Source organism: Polypterus senegalus, chromosome 3, assembly GCF_016835505.1.
Source record: "Polypterus senegalus isolate Bchr_013 chromosome 3, ASM1683550v1, whole genome shotgun sequence".
In the NCBI taxonomy this organism is placed as follows: domain Eukaryota; kingdom Metazoa; phylum Chordata; class Cladistia; order Polypteriformes; family Polypteridae; genus Polypterus; species Polypterus senegalus.
In genome coordinates, this window is record NC_053156.1 from 33,559,641 (window position 1) to 33,578,293 (window position 18,653).

General features: G+C 37.9%; 1 protein-coding gene across 1 annotated transcript in view; it reads right to left on the reverse strand.

Moving 5' to 3' along the window:
• fgf11a (fibroblast growth factor 11a) overlaps positions 1-18,653 on the reverse strand; it is a 476,711-nt gene that overhangs the window by 163,242 nt on the left and 294,816 nt on the right. The window contains exon 2 of the mRNA XM_039746927.1: positions 6,179-6,289. Within this exon, the coding sequence (XP_039602861.1) occupies positions 6,179-6,289 (111 nt within the window). The remainder of the gene's footprint in view (positions 1-6,178; positions 6,290-18,653) is intronic.

Sequence of the window (18,653 nt, forward strand, 5' to 3'; positions counted from 1 at the left end):
AGTAGCCAATATAACCTGTACCCTGAAGGTGTCATTGTCCACAACATACAGTTTTACAGTTTAACTAGAACCCCAGGAGCTGGACGTGACCCTGGCAGCACTGGACACGAGGTAGCACACACCCTGACATTCTTTGTCTTTCATTTTGCTCTATTACAATTAACTGCTGACCCCCAGAGGTTGGTTTTGACCAGGGATGTTGCTGACTGCAGATCTTATTTTGCTCTCTGCCTTTGTCAAATGGCCATAGTTCAATTATAATGGAACTAGATGGATATTGTTAGGCCTCTTTAATGGTAAAAGAGTTTTGTTTTAACACATGTCTAAACTCATCTAGATCTTTATGTTTGTTATGAATTGAGTTTCTTTTAAATTTTTTCTTGGATCCACTATACTGCTATAAAAACCATCTACAGTAGGTATCGTTTTTGGGGTATTGTATTCAGGGAATTCGATTTTGTGGTCACTTATTTCATTGGGGCCTTCATTTATTAGCTGACCTTTATTTACCATCTTGACGGACACCATTTTAGTTATAATGTCCAATTTTTGATAAAAATTCAGGTGTATTTCCTATTAATCTGTAGGGGGATTATATGGTTTCGAGACTCAAGAAATTCAACTGTCAGGTTTGATTTTGTCTAGAATCTATTTTAAGAAAGTTAATTATTTCATCCTGTTTTAATTATTCAATGCCATTTTTGTTTCCCATTGTCACACACGTGCGAGTAGGAGGCAGGTAAAGGGCTTAGAGGGGGAGGCGGGGTGCACTAACTTTCTTTTTGAGTTCTCTGCAGACCTTTCCCAGGAAATCCCTCAAGGTTCCGGTATCTTGACACGTCACTTCCTGTCCCGGCCCTGAGGACGACGTCACTTCTCCAAGACTCCCTATAAAACCTCACTCCCCTCCGTAGGAGGGCAGTTCTGCTTTGAGCTCTGATCTGTGCACACCAGTGCTGTCAATGGTTTTTGGCTCTTGTTTGAGTTTGTGGACACACACACACTGGAAGTTGGCCGCACAGTGAATGGCCTAGCCACAGCTGTGCATGATATGCAAATAAAGGGCATCATAGCTGGGGAGAGTGCTGATTGGGTAGTCGCGAACGATAAAATCCATTGCTGGGGAGACACCACACATACAATAATCAGCTCCACGCAACTGCAGATTAAAATACTTGCTGGGGAACTGCACAGTACTCGCTGGGGAGACGCCACAGGCACGATTGTCAGCTGCACACCACACATTACATCAGCTGCTGGGGACACTCTGCTGATTGCCCACTGTTGTGACAGAAAATTAAAGTCATATTACGGACATCAAAGCCAGTATTACTGTCAAATAAAATTACAGGCATTTTACGGAAATACAAACCAGTATCACTGCGAGAGAAAATTAAAGGTACACAATACAGTGACGCATATTACAGCCACATACAAGCCAGTATTACTGTAAGAGAAAATATTACGGACGCATCTACTAATAACACGCCACCCAAAAAAAGGACACGTCAAGTAGGACAAAAGACACAAGCAATCAAATCCTATTTAACCAACATCTCCTAGAAGAATGGTCAGCTCAACAAGTAAACATCAACCAAAGAAAGGCTGAAAGACAAAGAAAAATACGAGCAAATAGATCGATTGAAGAAAAAGAAAATGAGTGTCAGAAAAACGCTAAAAGAGAAAGACTCAGAAGAGCAAACCTTAGAAAAAGTTGGCATTTACTTGCCAGAACCAGTATTCAGCCACGGTCAGTTATATGTTGCATTATCAACAGTTAGAAGTTTTTCAGATGTTGTTGTCAAGGTTGTAGATGGTCCTGAACAAAGCAATCTGTTGCCAAACTCAGACAGAGTATTTACAAGAAATGTTGTCTATAATGGAATGTTATAGAAACATTTCATGAGGTAAAAAAATAGAACATTTTTCCTAAATATCTTCTTCAGATATTGTGTATTACAGATTGTTACAAAGTTTTACACTAAGGCAATATTAATTACTAGCCAACCCGCGACGTAACATACGCCGCATAATCAGGCTGCTTTTTAAATGATTTTTAAGCACAGAGGAAAAAATAAAAATTAGAAAAATCCGTAATTTAATAAACCACCAAGAAAGGTAACATTGCAACAATGCACACTACAAACCAACATACAATTGTCCGTGACTGAAAACCGGAGGAGCGCTGTTGCGCTTTCTCCTTCCAAAGCAAAGGACGGGGTTGAACGGCGCTCGTTCAGTACGCACTCCCTACCTGAGTCGCTTTCGTCTGTGTACAGTCCACATGCACATGTGAGTCACGTTGACTGTTAATTTTCCAAACATCGCCTCAGTCGGTTTCCACGTTGAATTTTCAATGTTCTTTGCGCTTCTGGCTGCTTTTTTATATATAATCTACCAAGTCACACGAACATGGGGGGGGTTTACAAAGGGTAGGGACGTAATCAGTACGAGCGTATGACCCGCACGTACTGGGAATTTCTCGTTCGTGGGGAACAATTGGAAGCCACGGTCTCCATCACGAATGGGGTTCAACAGCTTACACACGGCTCCCTGCGCCGGGTAGACACACGTTGATCCATTCAGTGTAGCGCGCGTGAAGTATCGGACATACAAGTGCATCACAGACCTGTTAATGCTCAATCTCACGTTGCTGAAAGCCACTTGTCCCTCTAAGAATTTGGACGCCGATGGCTGTTGGGTCGTGTAACTATTTAGCAGGCGGGAGTCTCGTTCATTTTCGGAAATAACCAGCCAAATCGCTCCACCAACTAAGAACTGCCATGCACCACCACCCACAGAATCGAGAAAGAGCTATCAATCTGTCAATCCTGTCCGTGTCCGGTTTCCTGTGTTGAGTCAAATGAAGTGAAAGGCTCCACACCTGGTGGTGCCCTTCCGTCAATTCCTTTAAGTTTCAGCTTTGTAACCATACTCCCCCCTGAACCCAAAGACTTTGGTTACCCGGTTGGCTGCCCTGTTGCGGGGCCTGCATTGGTGAAGCAGGTGAGACGGTAATGAAACAGAGGCACAGGGCTTATTGGTTTTTAAAGACTGCTTCCTTCATTGGGTTTTAACCAATGCACGGAACGAACCAACACACAATCGTCCTGTCTTTGTACAGTTCAGATGCACCTGTGACTCACGTAGACTTTTCATTGCTCTGTGCGGTTTTGGCTGCCTTTCTATATATAATCCACCAAGACACCCGACCACGGTAGTAGCGAGGTGGGAGGGTGTGTACAAAGTGCAGGAGCATCTAAGAAGACGCATGTTTGTCGCGGATGCGAATTGCTGTATGTAGCGTGTAAAACAGTTTGCTATGGTCACGCGGTCGTGCGTCATAACCGAAAACTCGTTTTTTAAAGACTGCTTACTTCATTGTGTTCTAACCTCAGTTGTAAAGGAATGTTTTAAGGATCCCATGGGATACCCCTCACAAACCGTTTTACACGCTGCATATGGCGATTCACCTCCGCGAGAAATATGCCTCTATGAACAGTCAGCGTGGGTCGGAGCTGCATGTTGCCTCTACAACAGACGAATATAAATGACGGCATTTTTTCTGTGTCGTCGCATCTGAGTTGGTGGGCGTGGCTCTGCGAGTCGTCGTCGTAATCAATGGTCTTGGAGTTGGTGGGCGTGGCTCCTTCCTGCGTGCGCCATAGGTGTCTCACTTGTCGGCGGCTTAGTGAATCCACGCCCCTTCCGGCGTGCTTTCCATGGTCGTCTTGCCTTAGTGAATTATATATATAGATACTTACTGTATTGTCATATACATTTCAATTTTATTTTTATTATTATTTTATTTTAGGCTTCTTGCAAAAATATTTTTGACAAAAAAATATTAAGAAAACAAACAGAATGAGGTCAAGGTCCCTTGCCATTTAACATAGACTGTTCCTACTAATGTTTATGCACTACTGTTCTAGCGCCCGTTATTGTAACGGGCTTAATGTCTAGTTTATGTTTATAAAGCATCTGTAAATAGGTTTTTCAACTATAGGCAGTGTGGCATATTTGGCATATTACTTGGTAAAATAATATGAATGATTTATAAACTGAATTGTTATACTGAAGTATGCATTATCAAGAGAAAAACGTCTCTTCTGATCATTTCAAAGTGAAGTTATTTTAGTAGAACACATTGTAGAGACACGGTGGTGCAGTGGGTAGTGCTGCAGCCTCACAGTTAGGAGACCCGGGTTTGCTTCCCGGGTCCTCCCTGCGTGGAGTGTGCATGTTCTCCCCATGTCTGGTTTCCTCCCAAAGGTTAAGTGCATTGGCGATTCTAAATTGTCCATAGTGTGTGCGCCCTGCCCAGAGTTAATTGGCTCCAGGTGACCCTGTAATTAGGATATATATATAAACTACAGTATTACCAGCTCTTCTTGACTGCCCGTTCGACCATTAGTCTGTTCTTTGTCTTACAGTTATTTTCATTTCCGTTCTACTGTCTCTTGTGAGTCATATACTTTTGTTTTGACAATGGCCACCGCCATTTTGTGAATTCTGTTGTCACGATGCAGGTCCTGGTTGCTAAGGGTATGGCCTCTACAATCATGACATTAAGTTAGATGGTCATCTCAACAGCCATTTTGTATCCAAGATTAGTCGAAATTTAGTGAATCGTGTTTCTTTTGATTTCTGATTCATAGCTCTAGAAACAGCACTGTAATTTTTGTTTTGCGATTTAACTTTGATGTCTCTCTTATTTTCCCTTCTCTTCTTGTCTTGTCCTTTGACTCCAGTCTTTCTCTTGATCCCCACACTAAACATGTTAGACTCTGACATTGTTTGCTGTCAGTACATAAACTCAGATTAGCATGAGTGACCCTGAGAAAGGACAGGGTTTTTATTTTGATGTGAAAGAACTCTGGTCGCATTTAAGTGCATTGCAGGAACAAGTATCTGTAATCACCACTGACCTCTGTGAAAATACATCAATGGTAATAGTTTATGTAGTAAGAGAAATAAATGCACTTTAAGAAAAAGAAAATTGCAGACACTTACCCCAGAAGACCTAAAGTTGTAATTACAAAGTACTCAAGTAAGGGTCCGAATATGTCTATAAATGAGAGATTTTGTTTTTAAATAAATCTGCAAACCTTTCTGAAAACAAGTTTTTCCTTTGTCATTGTGAGTTATTGAATGTAGATTGATAGGCAAAAATGATAGATTTATCCTTTTAAAAATAATCCTACTACAAAATAAAATAAAGTGTGTGGAAAGTGAAGGGGTCTGAATTCTTTCACAATCCTCTGTATGCATGTACCATAAAAAAAGTGCATTTGCTTGTATGATCAGTGGCCACTAGGGGGCATATCAGATCTCCAAAGCCCAGACCCAGCTGAAGCATCACATTCTGGGGTTCAAATAAAGTTATTTTATTTTCACAAGCACTTTAACAGGCTTCTTTCGATCAGCCCAACACAGCACAAAACAATGTGATGTAATCCTTCCTTCCTTTTTCACTCGTTTCCGGTCTTCCCAGGCAGGCCTTGCCCGCCTCCTCCCGAATTCAAGTCCTTGTTTTGGTTAGACCCAGGAGTAGTTCCCCCACAAAGAAGGGGAGCACTGGCCCATTGTGCCTCCATTATGCTTGCCTTACCCCTGAGGCAGGGAGCAGCACTCATTCTGTCCACGAAGCCCATCCATCTAGCTGATCCCTACAGAATGGTAACCATCTGGTGGGGCAAGGTATGGCAGTTTGGTCAGTCCACATTACAAATCAAACATTTTTTATAACTTTAGTTACGATAAGCCAAAGATCTCAAGCATAGTATGTAACTACTGTGAAAACTACATCTATTAATCAGAAATTTAAGAGCCGACAGTTCCAGCTTTGGACACTAAAATACAGCCAATAGAAGAGGAACTTATCCATGTGGTTTTCCAAGCTTTGTCCAGATCATCCATTTTAGTTTCCTAATCCTTTCAGCTCAGACCTCCTACCTGATTACTAAATTGTCTATTCACCTTTGCCTATGAGGCCACTGTTTCCTAGACACCAGTAAACAGAATAAAATCTCCATAAGCATGAACAGATCAGTAAATGACCAAACCACAAACCTAATAATCATATTTTGTTTTTCAAAGTATTGTAAAAACAAATTTGTTTAGTAGCTTTATTGATGAAAAAAGAATTCGGAAAAATTGCAAAGTACATAAAACTTACAAGACGAACTGCCTTCGTCCTTTGTGCCATCCAATGTCCCATCAGGGTGCATCTGGAGGTAAAATCCTGGTCTGCAGTATAAGCGACTGACGATGCCTTTTAGCTGGGGTTCTGAAACAACAACGACAACATTTTTTTCTATATACATTTTCATACAAGATTTCAAAGAAATAGTTACAAGTAAAGAAAAAAACAAATCAGAATAGGTAATAATAAATAACAGCACAAACAGCATAAATCAATACACACTTACATAAACTAGAAATACAAGTAAGAGTAATAGGTTCCTTAAATATAGAATTATTTCTTTTTAATTCTCTAAATGTGAATCCGATGATGAGGTCAGTTGACCAGGATGGGCAGAAAAAAAAAAAAAAAAAAAGAATGCTGGGGTTCCAAAGACAAAAGACCCCCCAGCCCCACTGAGAATTTGTACCTAACATAAATGTCCTCAAGGCATTCCTTATTGATTTTTAGATTTCATCTTAGAGGATTCAATGCAGTAGGTCTCATGAACAGTTGGGGTATCTGGCTTTATTCAAAAATCTGACTTGGCTGTACAGGACTTTGATCAGGTGGTGGTGGCGCAGCATACCACCACAGAAAAACAACAAGAGAAAGCAGAGGAGAGTAGTCATTTCAAATCAATTGAAGAATATGATATTTCTGTGCATGTATAGTCTAGGGAGGCATGGTGGCACAGTGGGTAGCGCTGCTACCTCGCAGTTAATAGACCCGGGTTTGCTTCCCTGGTCCTCCCTGCGTGGAGTTTGCATGATCTCCCCATGTCTGCGTGGGTTTCCTCTCAGTGCTCTGGTTTCCTCCCACAGTCCAAAGACATACAGGTTAGGTGCATTGGCAATTCTAAATTGTCCCTAGTGTGTTCTTCTAGTTAGGATGTAGCGGGTTGGATAATAGATGAATGTATAGTCTATAAGGAGTACAACCAAAATTTAGTTATGAAAAAAAAGACCAAATTAAAAAAGTGGGTTTTAGCAGGTTTTTTTTTTCATTGTTCTGTGGTAATAACCTGGCATGCGTCTGTTGATAAAGTTTTCTAGATTTTTGGTGCATAACAACAAAAGGCTGCCTCACCACTTCTTTATATTTATCTCTTGGAATATTCAGCAGATCTAAAAATATGTCTGGCAATGTCAGGTCACAGGAACTCCAAAATATGGGAAAGGGCAGCTTTAACTACCATTAGAAGTATTTTAAAGTCAGTTCTAAAGGACACGGGTAACCAATGTAACAACGCTAAAACTGGTGAGATGGGCTCAGACGTGCGAATGCATTCTGGACAAATTGCAACCAATTGATTTGTTTCTTTGGTAGTCCAATTAGGAGTGCATTGGCCGACTGAAAACATAAGCATGAATTAATTTCTCAGCATCTTGCATTGTTATAAAAGGTGTAACTTTTGCAGTGTTCCTTAGGTTGAAAAATACAGTCTTAGTAATTTGTGATTTTAAGTTTAGGTCAGAGTCCACGAGTACATCTAAATTCTTTACTTCCAGCTTGCTTTTTATTGCAGAGGGATCAAGTTTATTTCTAATACCCTTTTAATCTCCATTTTTGTCAACAACTAAGATTTCTGTTTTTTATATATTTAACTTAGGGTAATTGCTACTTATTCATGCAGAAATATATATTAAGATATTACGTCAGACAGCCTAAAGCTTCAGGCTCTATCGATAAGTAAAGCTGAAAGTCATCTGCATAGCTGTGGTAGTTATTTAGATTAGATTAGATTAGATTATCCTTTACTTGTCTCATCTTGTTTTTCAACATAATCTGGTAGCATGTAGATTGAAAAAAATCAGTGAGGCCAGAATAGATCCTTGTGGTGCACTGTATATAGTATCATAGGCCTCCAAACTACAATTACCTCAACTAACCAAGAATTTTCTATCTGTTAAATAAGACTGAAACCATCTTAAGACAATACTAGAGACCACTGTCTAAGATGATTTATGACAATACTGTGGTCTATGGTGTCAGGTGCTGCACTCAAGTCTAAGAAAACATAAAAGATGTGTGGCCTCAGAAATCATTTACTACTGTAACCAATGTATGTTCTGATTCGGTGAACCCGGCAAAAAAACAACTTGGCGAAAGACAATTCGGGAAAAATATACCTTGACGAAATACAACTTGGCGACATCCTTGACTAGTTAGGTAATAGTTAGGTTCAAAGAGATTATTTAACTAAATTTAAATGACAACCTGATTTAAAATGTTGAAAATAAATTTATATAATTGACAAACGAACTTTATTCTGCAGATGGAACAAACTCTATCTTACATTATCTTCTGCAATCAAAATTGCTAATCTTTTACATAAATTGTTTTGATTGTAATTGTATGATAACAATATTTGACTTTTCACCGAGTTGTCTTTCGCTGAGTTGTCTTTTGCCAAGTTGTTTGTCACTGAGTTGTCTTTTCAGCGAGTTGTCTGTCGCCCAGCTGCCCATGTACAGTATCTTCTGTACTATTAGAACAAGCATCCACTCCATAAAGTTCTGTGATCTAAAGTATTTTCTAAAAACTCGGTCATCCTGTTGTCGTAGAGTTATTGTCGGGCTCCTGTTGGGTCCATGGCTTTGAATGACTGAACATCACTCTGCCTTTGGCCACACCTTCAAGGTGTTCTGGCCCCGCCTCTAGTTTACTCTTATGCACCAACTTCAATAGTTTTGTTGTCACCTATGGTCACCTATGGTCATTTAGCACTGATTGGGCTTGGATATGAGCAGACTCTTTACAAATGAAGACCCAAAGAAGTGTTGGTTAAGGTATTTTTACATAATAGTGAATGAATAATAGATGCATTTTTCCAGTTCCTAAACTAAAGTATTACTGACGAACCGTAAAAAAATTATTGCATTTTTTCAGAGTCTTAACCGTACTGCTACATATTTCCTACTGTGTCTATGTTGCTTTGTATTTTTTGACCTTGCATTGTAACTCACTGTGGATTCCCAAAGGTTTATTTTATCCTGAGATTTTGTTTTTTTCTCCTCCATTGTCAACTGATCATATTTCAACTAAAATGTTTATGTTAATCAAATTAAAATTGTTCTGTTTTACGATGTGATCATCCTAATTTGCGTGTTCATGTAAGTGATGTATGATTTAAATATGTCTGTCTTTGTGTTAAAAATGGGAATTTGTCCAAGTTCTCTGAGTTGTACTATAGGGGCACTATAAAAAAATAAACTGAAGTGAATTAAATAGTGTGCTGCAAACATAATGGATACATAAGAAAGGTATGCCAATGGATAAGTTGATGAAATGTTGACTAATAAATGCAGTATTGGACTTTAAATCCACAATGTTTACTTTATCTGCTTTCGGGTAATGAAACAAATGTGCCAAAGTAAGCGCATTTCTGAACAGATTTAAACATTTACAAGGAATTTCATTCACCACAACAGAAAAACCTCTTTATTAACTAGTAAGGTAAAAATTTAAAAAAATAACTTGCAAAATATTTCATAGTCTTCTGTTTTTCAATCCATCCTTAATCTTCTGCACCCACAACTTTCAAATTTCTGCTCAATGATACCAAGACCAGCACTGGCACGACCCTGCACATCTTACCTGAATAAGATGGTTAGAAAAGGAATTGATGTATGGATACGTCTTCTAAGTCAGAATTGCTTGATCACGTCCTCTTTAGCATGATCAGAGAAATAAGCAGAATTACCTATTCCCTTGAAAATTAATCTCCAGTAAATTTTATAAATAAACCTTTATTTACAATTATATAAAAGACAACCTGTAACTTTTTGCATGGAATCAATTTTTCCATAAAGATTTTATGATTGGAAGTACAAATATTTATCTTCAACAGAGCATAAAACATCATTTATTCTCCATATGTCTTGAAATTCTTCACACTGATTTGTCATTTAATATTAAGAAAATTCCTTTTTTAGTCTGCTATAAACAAGCATTTTAAAGACAGACAGACAAATGGACAGATATGAAAGGCACTGTGTAACAGATAGATAGATAGATAGATAGATAGATAGATAGATAGATAGATAGATAGATAGATAGATAGATAGATAGATAGATAGATAGATAGATAGATCTCGTATTTTGCATTCTCAAGGTGCCAAGGAGCTCACCATTGTAAAATGGTGTAATGCCTTTTAAAGCTTTGCGTGTTATAAACAAGATTTTGAAATAGATTCCAAACTATCTGGAAACAAATGAAAATCATAATAATTTTAGTTAGGTGATCACATCTCTAAGTTCTCATTCTAATCCTTACTCCTGTCTTTTGCATTACATACACTGATGAAAAAGTCCGTGCAGTAATCAAAATCTGGATACCTTAATGGGAATGCCATCCCTAAAACTGGAAAAAGCAAATGCAGTGAGAAGATGGATGCACCTGCACAGGAAGAAATCAAATCACCACTGAGATACTGAAATGTTTGAATATAAAATGAAAGGCTTACATGGGGTAAAAAAGAAATCTTTTCTCTCTCTGACTTGTAAAGGTCTGCAAAATAATTGAATATAATGTAAATGTTTATATGCTTAGAGCCTACACTTCCATAAACCAGAGTGTTCACCCACTACTAGGTATTTTGTACCTGCAGACTGGCAGGTGTGTCATATGCAGCAAGAAGGGCATCTCCTACAATGAGTTGCTGAGATTATGTGAGGCTTTTTTTATCTTGAACATTATGTATAAAGTGAGTGTGGGGAGGAGAATGGGATGCAGACTTGATCAATGGATTTATATGCACCGCACAAAACAAGATAAGCTTGGCAAAGCACAGAAAGAGAGGCTGGTGTGCAGTGCAGTGAGGTGAGTAAGGAGGGGAGGCAGCCATGGCTCCTTTTGTCAGTTAACAAATGTATGCATTTAAGTGCCTAATTAGGCTGAACAGTGTTCGATTAATGAGGGTGGAGAATTGATGATGGCCTTTGGAGACTGGTGTTGCTGATGTATCTTTCTTGTGTACTACCCACATCAGCTCGTGTGGCTGTCAACCATTCTTGAAAGCAATCCTATGTCACTCTGTAAATGAATTTCTCAATAATTCATCCATCCCATCCATCCATCGGTTTTTCTAATCTAATTTATTTCAGTTCAGGGTCACAGCTTGCTGGAACCTGTCCTGGCCGTACTGGGCATAAGGGAGGAATCAAATGTGGTTGAAGCACTATTTAATCACGCAGCCCACTTTCTCCCTCACCCCCAAGTTTATTCGATGAGGGGAATTTAAAGTCACCAATCAAACCAATGAGCTTGTCTTTGGGGGTGAGAGGAAGACTGCAGTACCCGGAGAAAAAACCCACAGAGACACAAGGGGCATGTGCTACTTCCGCAAAGTTGGTGAGCAGGCCTGGTATCTTATTTTATTTTATTTTTTTGCATCTGAACTTTGACAGATACAAATAAAAACTTTATAAATTAATAATTGCATAATAGGGCAGCACGGTGGTAGCACTGATACTTTGCAGTTGGCATAATCTCCCCGTGTTTGCGTGGGGTTTCTCTGGGTGCTCCAGTTTCCTAGTCCAAAGACTTACAAGTTAGGTGGATTGGCGATACTAAATTGGGCCTAGTGTGTCCTTGGTGTGTGTGTGTGTGTGTTTGACCTCCAATGGACTGGTGACCTGTTCAAGGTTTGTTCCTGCCTTGTGCCCCAGGCTGGCTGTGGTAGCTCCAGGACCCACCTCGATCATGGTTAGAAAATGACTGGCTACATTGCATATTAATGATGCGTAAAGACACAGACTTATTTAAACTGACAGGAAAACAAAGCTCTGAAATTGATTAGTATAAAACACAGTATAGCAATATGAGTCCATTATTTAATAGTTGAACTATGGCCAGTTAAAACTAGATATCGTAAAATGGAGCTTCCTCCAACACAAAATAAGTGCAAAACCTCCAAAAGGTGCTAATTAAACAGGCCAGGATTTTCACTGATCTTTTCAGTGTGCCTCACCCCAACCCAGCTAGGTCCCAAATAATACCTGTTGGCTTCAGCCCAAGTAGGGAGCTGGGGAGCTGGAAAAAACAAGTATATTTTTCATCAAAACATCACAAAAGGTCCACAACAAGTGTCATGAAATGGAGTTTCCTCCAAATCAAAATAGGTGAAGCCTCCAAAACAAGCTAGAAAACAGGCAAAAATGTACCTGGCCTGCCCAGGACAAGGACTTCTGCCAGGCTTCTAAGGCACCTGATGACTTAAAAACTGGGAAGATGGCAAAACAACTATAAATATTACAAAAAATAAAGTGAATGCTCTAAAAAGAGGAGGGCAACCATAAACCTCCAGCTTGTGAACAAAAAGGACAACAAAGAATCTTTCTAAATCAAAGATTTATTGACATAAAAAAATTGAGATTAAGCCACAAAAGCTCAACAGAGCAAATAGAAGCACAAAGGAGCTGCCTAAGAGGAAATCTTCAGCAAGTAACAATAACTTGTATTTCTATGGCACATTTTCATACAAAAAATGTAGCTCAAAGTACTTTACAAAATGTCAATGAAATAGCTACAAGCACAGAATAACTAATTAAAATTTGATTTAGAATTAAAGTGAATAAATAACATACAGAAATACATAATACACATTTATATAACATAGATATATAATTAATAGAAAGTGAAGTCCTTGTATATAGAATTGGTTCTTAAATCTCTAAAGATGAGTACAATGATCAGGTCAGATGGCTAGGAGGACAGAAAAAAAATCCAGATAAGCTGGAGAAAACAACAAAAACTTGCAGGCGATCAAACCCAAAAGAACCCACTGGGCATTCTATGTACCATAAATGTTTTTAATTAGTCTCAAAATGAGTCCCTAAGGTGCAATCAGAGAAAATAAGTGAAAAAAACTATACAGAAAAAGCGATGCTTACAAAACTCAACAATGAATGATTCCCTCACTTGAGCATTTACACTCATTTTAATTAGCCTGAGGAAAGGCTCAGGAGTGGCAATGTCAGGGTGGTCCTACCTATTGCGGCTCCACCCATACAAAACAGGAACAGAACTCGATTTAAAGGGACAATACCCAATTATAACATCAAATATTAAACCAACAAAAATAATATCAGAATAGAAGACATAAGAAATAGTCATTTAAAATTAACAAAACCGCAGTAAAACATAAAACACACATAACTGTAACTCAATAAATGAGAAGAGAAGGGATAACCATAAACCCTTGGCTTGTAATGAAAAGGGGAAATAAAAAATATTATAAAGGAAGGATTTATTTAAAAAACAGCACAATAAAAATGGAAGGCTACAAAGAGCATTAAAAAAATTGCCTGAAAGTCAATCCACAACAGTCCCAATACAATACCCCCCGCCACGACACACACACAAAAATCAGAATCCTTAAAATGAGAAATAATTAAAAATCCAAAAACTCCAACAAGAAGTTGCATTAAAAAAATCTTGCAATTCTTTACATGAACATATACTAGTTTTCTTGTGATCTGATCTTCTTTTAAACGTTTTCATGGTGTTTTATGCAGTTTTGCATGGCCAGTGTGGTTCCTGTGAGAAGTTTGTAATATGCAGAACATGATGGTGACCTTTGTTTTCACTTTCAAAGGATAATTAATAATCATGATGATTGATGCTGCCTTCCAGCAACACATTTCTGTCTATATGTTTCCATGATATTTCTATCCAGTGATCACTGGGAATGTGCACCACATGACTTTATCAATGTGACTGTATAAAGATTGGTGCCATGCACTTCCTGGTTATCCGAAATTGTAGATAGAACCTCAGAAGTCTACTATGCATGTTTAATTTAAGGACTTCTGTGAGTTAATTTAATGCTGCAAATTTTCTGCTATGAACTCTGGATATGTGGGTAGTGGGTTGGGAAAATGGATTGATGGATGTGTCTAAGACTATGCCAGTTACATTATGCTGTGCACATTATGTAAACGCTGTTTGAAAGAAAGTTGCTCAGAAATGTGCCCTGACACTGAACTCTTATGTATAACAAAATTGCTGTGCAATGTCTGTCTTGATCTGTGCTCTTCAAATTATGACATGTATGTTATTCCATGCTGCTTATGTAAATTTAATGAAAGATCATACTTGTTTCGTACTGCCCAGTGCAGCCACTGGGAGTTGGCGTTACACTTGGAGGTATTATGAGCAGCATTCCAATTTACTGATTTATCAAAAACCTGTGGTGTTGTTCACCTTTACTCAAAGCCATTTGGTCACAACTGTAATAACCACATAATACTACTGCTATTAATGCTATTAATATTATTGCTATTATTATTAAGCTACAGTATACTGTGATTTTTGTAGAGAAATTTGAACTGCTTTAGGATATGAAATATGCTTCAGAAATAAATGTATAGTGATCATTGACCCATTAATATTGCAAATTTCATACATCAAATGTAGCCTGATAAACTTTAAAAATATAATTGTAAAGCTACATTATTATTATTATTATTATTATTATTATTAGGGACAGTAAGATGATTCAGTAAGTAATAATGTTGCACCAAAACAGTATTTTCAGTCCTAGTCACAATGCACTCTGTTTGCAGTCTGTGTGCCCTCCCAGTGCTCACAGGGGTCTTTCCTCCCACATGCCATAAATATGCTAGGATGTTGACTGGCACCACAGTGGGGGTGATTAAGTGTGGGTGCATTCATGAGTGTGTTTTTAGCATAATCTTCTGCTGCCTGTGAAACTGTGACAAAAAAGCAGGCTCAATGGATGAAGATAGGGTTGGATCATCACTATTGATATTCTGCACAATTGATTTTATAACCCTATTGCACATAGTTGAGAAGCTGAGATGACTCTTCGTGGTTTTAATCCTAATTCAACAATAATATATGTCAGAATATATAATAATAATATTTAAATAATAATTTTTAATGGGCAGTACAGAGGTTTACTTTCTGAGTCATAGCTCCAGTGTTTTGGTTTCATCCTGTGTAGGGTTTGCATGTTTTCTTCGCGTTTGCATGGACATCTCCTCCCACGCCCTGATTAGGTTAAACGGTAACTCTAAATTGGCCCCATAAGTGTCTGTGTGCATGTGCAAGTCATTGTGTTCTGTGGTGGGCTGGCGCCCTGTATAGTGTCGGCTCCTAACCTTCACAGGTGATGCCATGATAGGCACTGACCTTCTGTAACACTGGAGTGGACTACCAGATTTAAAGATGGATGGATGGAAACTGTTTAAAGTGTTTGTTGCTGTTAGTACGTTATCATTATTCTAGCAAGTGACTATATATATATAGTAAAAACTGTAATTATTTTAACAAAATAATTTTTTTACTTTGCTATATTGTGCTTCTTTGTATTACTTTAAGGCAAGCCATTATTTTTATGTATAATTACCAGAATACCCACGTTACGCAACGGAGAAGTAGTGTGTTAAAGAAGTTATGAAAAAGAAAAGGAAAAATTTTAAAAATAACATAACATGATTGTTAATGTAATTGTTTTGTCATTGATATGAGTGTTGTTGTCATATCTATCTATCTATCTATATATATCAATCTATATCTATATCTATATATATATATATATATATATATATATATATATATATATATATATAGCAAAATACCCGCGCTTCGGAGCGGAGAAGTAAAAAGAAAAGGAAACATTTTAATAATAACGTAACATGATTGACAATGTAATTGTTTTGTCATTGTCATGAGTGTTGCTGTCATATATATATATATATATATATATATATATATATATATATATATATATATATATATACATACATGTGTACATATATACACACACACATATACTATGGGGTGCCAAACAGGCAAATAAATTGATTTTGTGAATATATAAAGTCAAGGCCAGAATATATAAAGTCAAAACTTGAATATATAAAGTCAGCGTCGGTATACATAAAGACAAAACTTTTTTCTGAATATATAAAGTCAAAACTTGAATATATAAAGTTAGCATCGGAATATATAAAGTCAAAACTTGAATGTATAAAGTCAGCGCTGGAATATATAAAGTCAAAACTTGAATATATAAAGTCAGCGACGGAATTTATAAACTCACCCCTGAATATATAAAGTCAAAGTCAAAATCTATTGATTGAAACGACTCTGAACTGAACTAAGTTAACAAAAACGTATTCAGAAAAATAACTTAAAAAAACACTGTTCAGTTAATGTTTTGAAAATGATGCATGTGCCCTGCCCAGGATTGGTTCCAGCCTTGCGCCCAGTGTTGGCTGGGATTGGCTCCAGCAGACCCCCGTGACCCTGTGGTCGGATTCAACGGGTTGGGAAATGGATGGATATTCCAGCGCTTACTTCATATATTCCGACGCTGACTTTATATATTCAAGTTTTAACTTTAAATATTCCAACGCCGTCTTTATATACTCAGGTTTTGACTTTATATATTTGGGAATGACTTTATATATTCACGTTTTGACTTTATATATTCAGAAACAAGTTTTGACTTTATATATACCGACGCTGACTTTATATATTCAAGTTTTGACTTTATTTATTCGGGAATGACTTTATATATACAAGTTTTGACTTTATATAGTTAAATTTAGTCATCATTGCATAAATTTTTCTTTACCATAGAAATTTAAAGACTAAATTCAACTTCCATTCCTACCAAAGATATTTCTGGCGACTAAATAGAACCTACTTATATCCAAATTCGAGCTATTGAGCTGTCTCCTGCCTGCCTGAATAAGTCACCCTCGCTCTTACTTTTTTACTGTTCATTTAATCATGGCTAGTGGCGGAAAAATTATAAAATGGAAGGAGGATTACACTGAGTATGGCTTTACCAAAACAATTATTGATGGCGAATTGATTATTCATAAAGCTTCAATTGGTGATCTGTTTTTCTGTGTTAACCTCATATTTTTTCATACTTCTTCTCAAACCAAGGGGGTGCGAGGGTAAAATGAATCGGGAAGTGCTGATCAATGTAATCAGTGTACCAGAAAATCATGCATTGACAGAAGTTCCCCTTTGCTTGGAATGCAAAGTGTGATTAAATGCGTTATTTTTAACGCGTTATGGAGCACATGCATCAAAGCTTCTCAGCTGTGCTTGTGCTAAGAAAAGGAAACATTTTAAAAATAACGTAACACGATTGTCAATGTAACCTTTTGTAAGTAGTGCCTGGAGGATTCAGTGTGGAGAAACTCTAGAGACTGCTTGTGTATTAACTTGTGGATTTTTCTGTGAGAATTTGGTGGCAGCGTCACAAAGTCACTTCTGTAAGACGGCGTTAGCCGTGGAGCTCAGCTCAGAGCGAAATGAGGTGAATGGGAGGGGAGATGATGACGTGACTCCCCCACCCGCCTTAACTGTCAATCCCCACAAACACAGTCTCGGAATTTGCATAAGCACAGCCCTTCACCTGCAATTTTAACTTAGTTACAAAGTGATCAAAACTCTCATTTATATCCTGCGTTTTCTCATTAAACTTGTATCCCGCATTACCCGTGGGCATGACAAACGCCAGCGGCAGCCTGTCTATGAACTTAATTTAAACTTTAGGTTTACACCGTGCTTTGCTTCCGAAGTAGCAGCACTCATGAATATGGTTGTATATGTCACTCGCCGTTCTTATTGTTTCGCTGCCTTCTCAATTATATAATGCATGTTTTCTTCAGCGCTTTTTGGAGCTCTTCCTTTTTCTACGCATGCGGTGACAGTCAGTTCACTTGATTACGTGGAAGGCGTGATGATGTCACACGAAACTCCGCCCCCACGGCTTTCGAGCTCAACTCCATTACAGTATATGGAGAAAAATAGCTTCCAGTTATGACCATTACGCATAGAATTTCGAAATGAAACCTGCCCAACTTTTGTAAGGAAGCTGTAAGGAATGAGCCTGCCAAATTTCAGCCTTCTACCTACACGGGAAGTTGGAGAATTAGTGATGAGTCAGTGAGTCAGTCAGTGAGTGAGTGAGTGAGTCAGTGAGGGCTTTGCCTTTTAGTAGTATAGATATATCTCTCTATATATATTATATATCTATATATATATATATATATATCTATATATCTATATACAGTGGAACCTCGGTTTGCGAGCATACTTCATTCCGGAAACGTGCTCGCAATCCAAAACACTTGTATATCAAAGCGAATTTCCCCATAAGAAATAATGAAAACTCAGATGATTCGTTCCACAACCCAAAACTATTCATATAAAAATGATTAATACAAAATATAAAGTAAAATACATAATACAAATTAACCTGCACTTTACCTTTAAAAAGAATCATGGCCGGTGTGAGTTTCTAAACTCATGTGGATTCCACCCAACGGGACGACACGCTGAAGAGCATCCCAAAGCAATCGCAGTCTCCCAGCGCTGTAGCAGTTCACCGTATAAGCGCATCCAAAAAGATCGCAGACATGCTATAAACGCCTGTCGTCAATGGGTCATACAAAGAACATTATAAAGATCCTG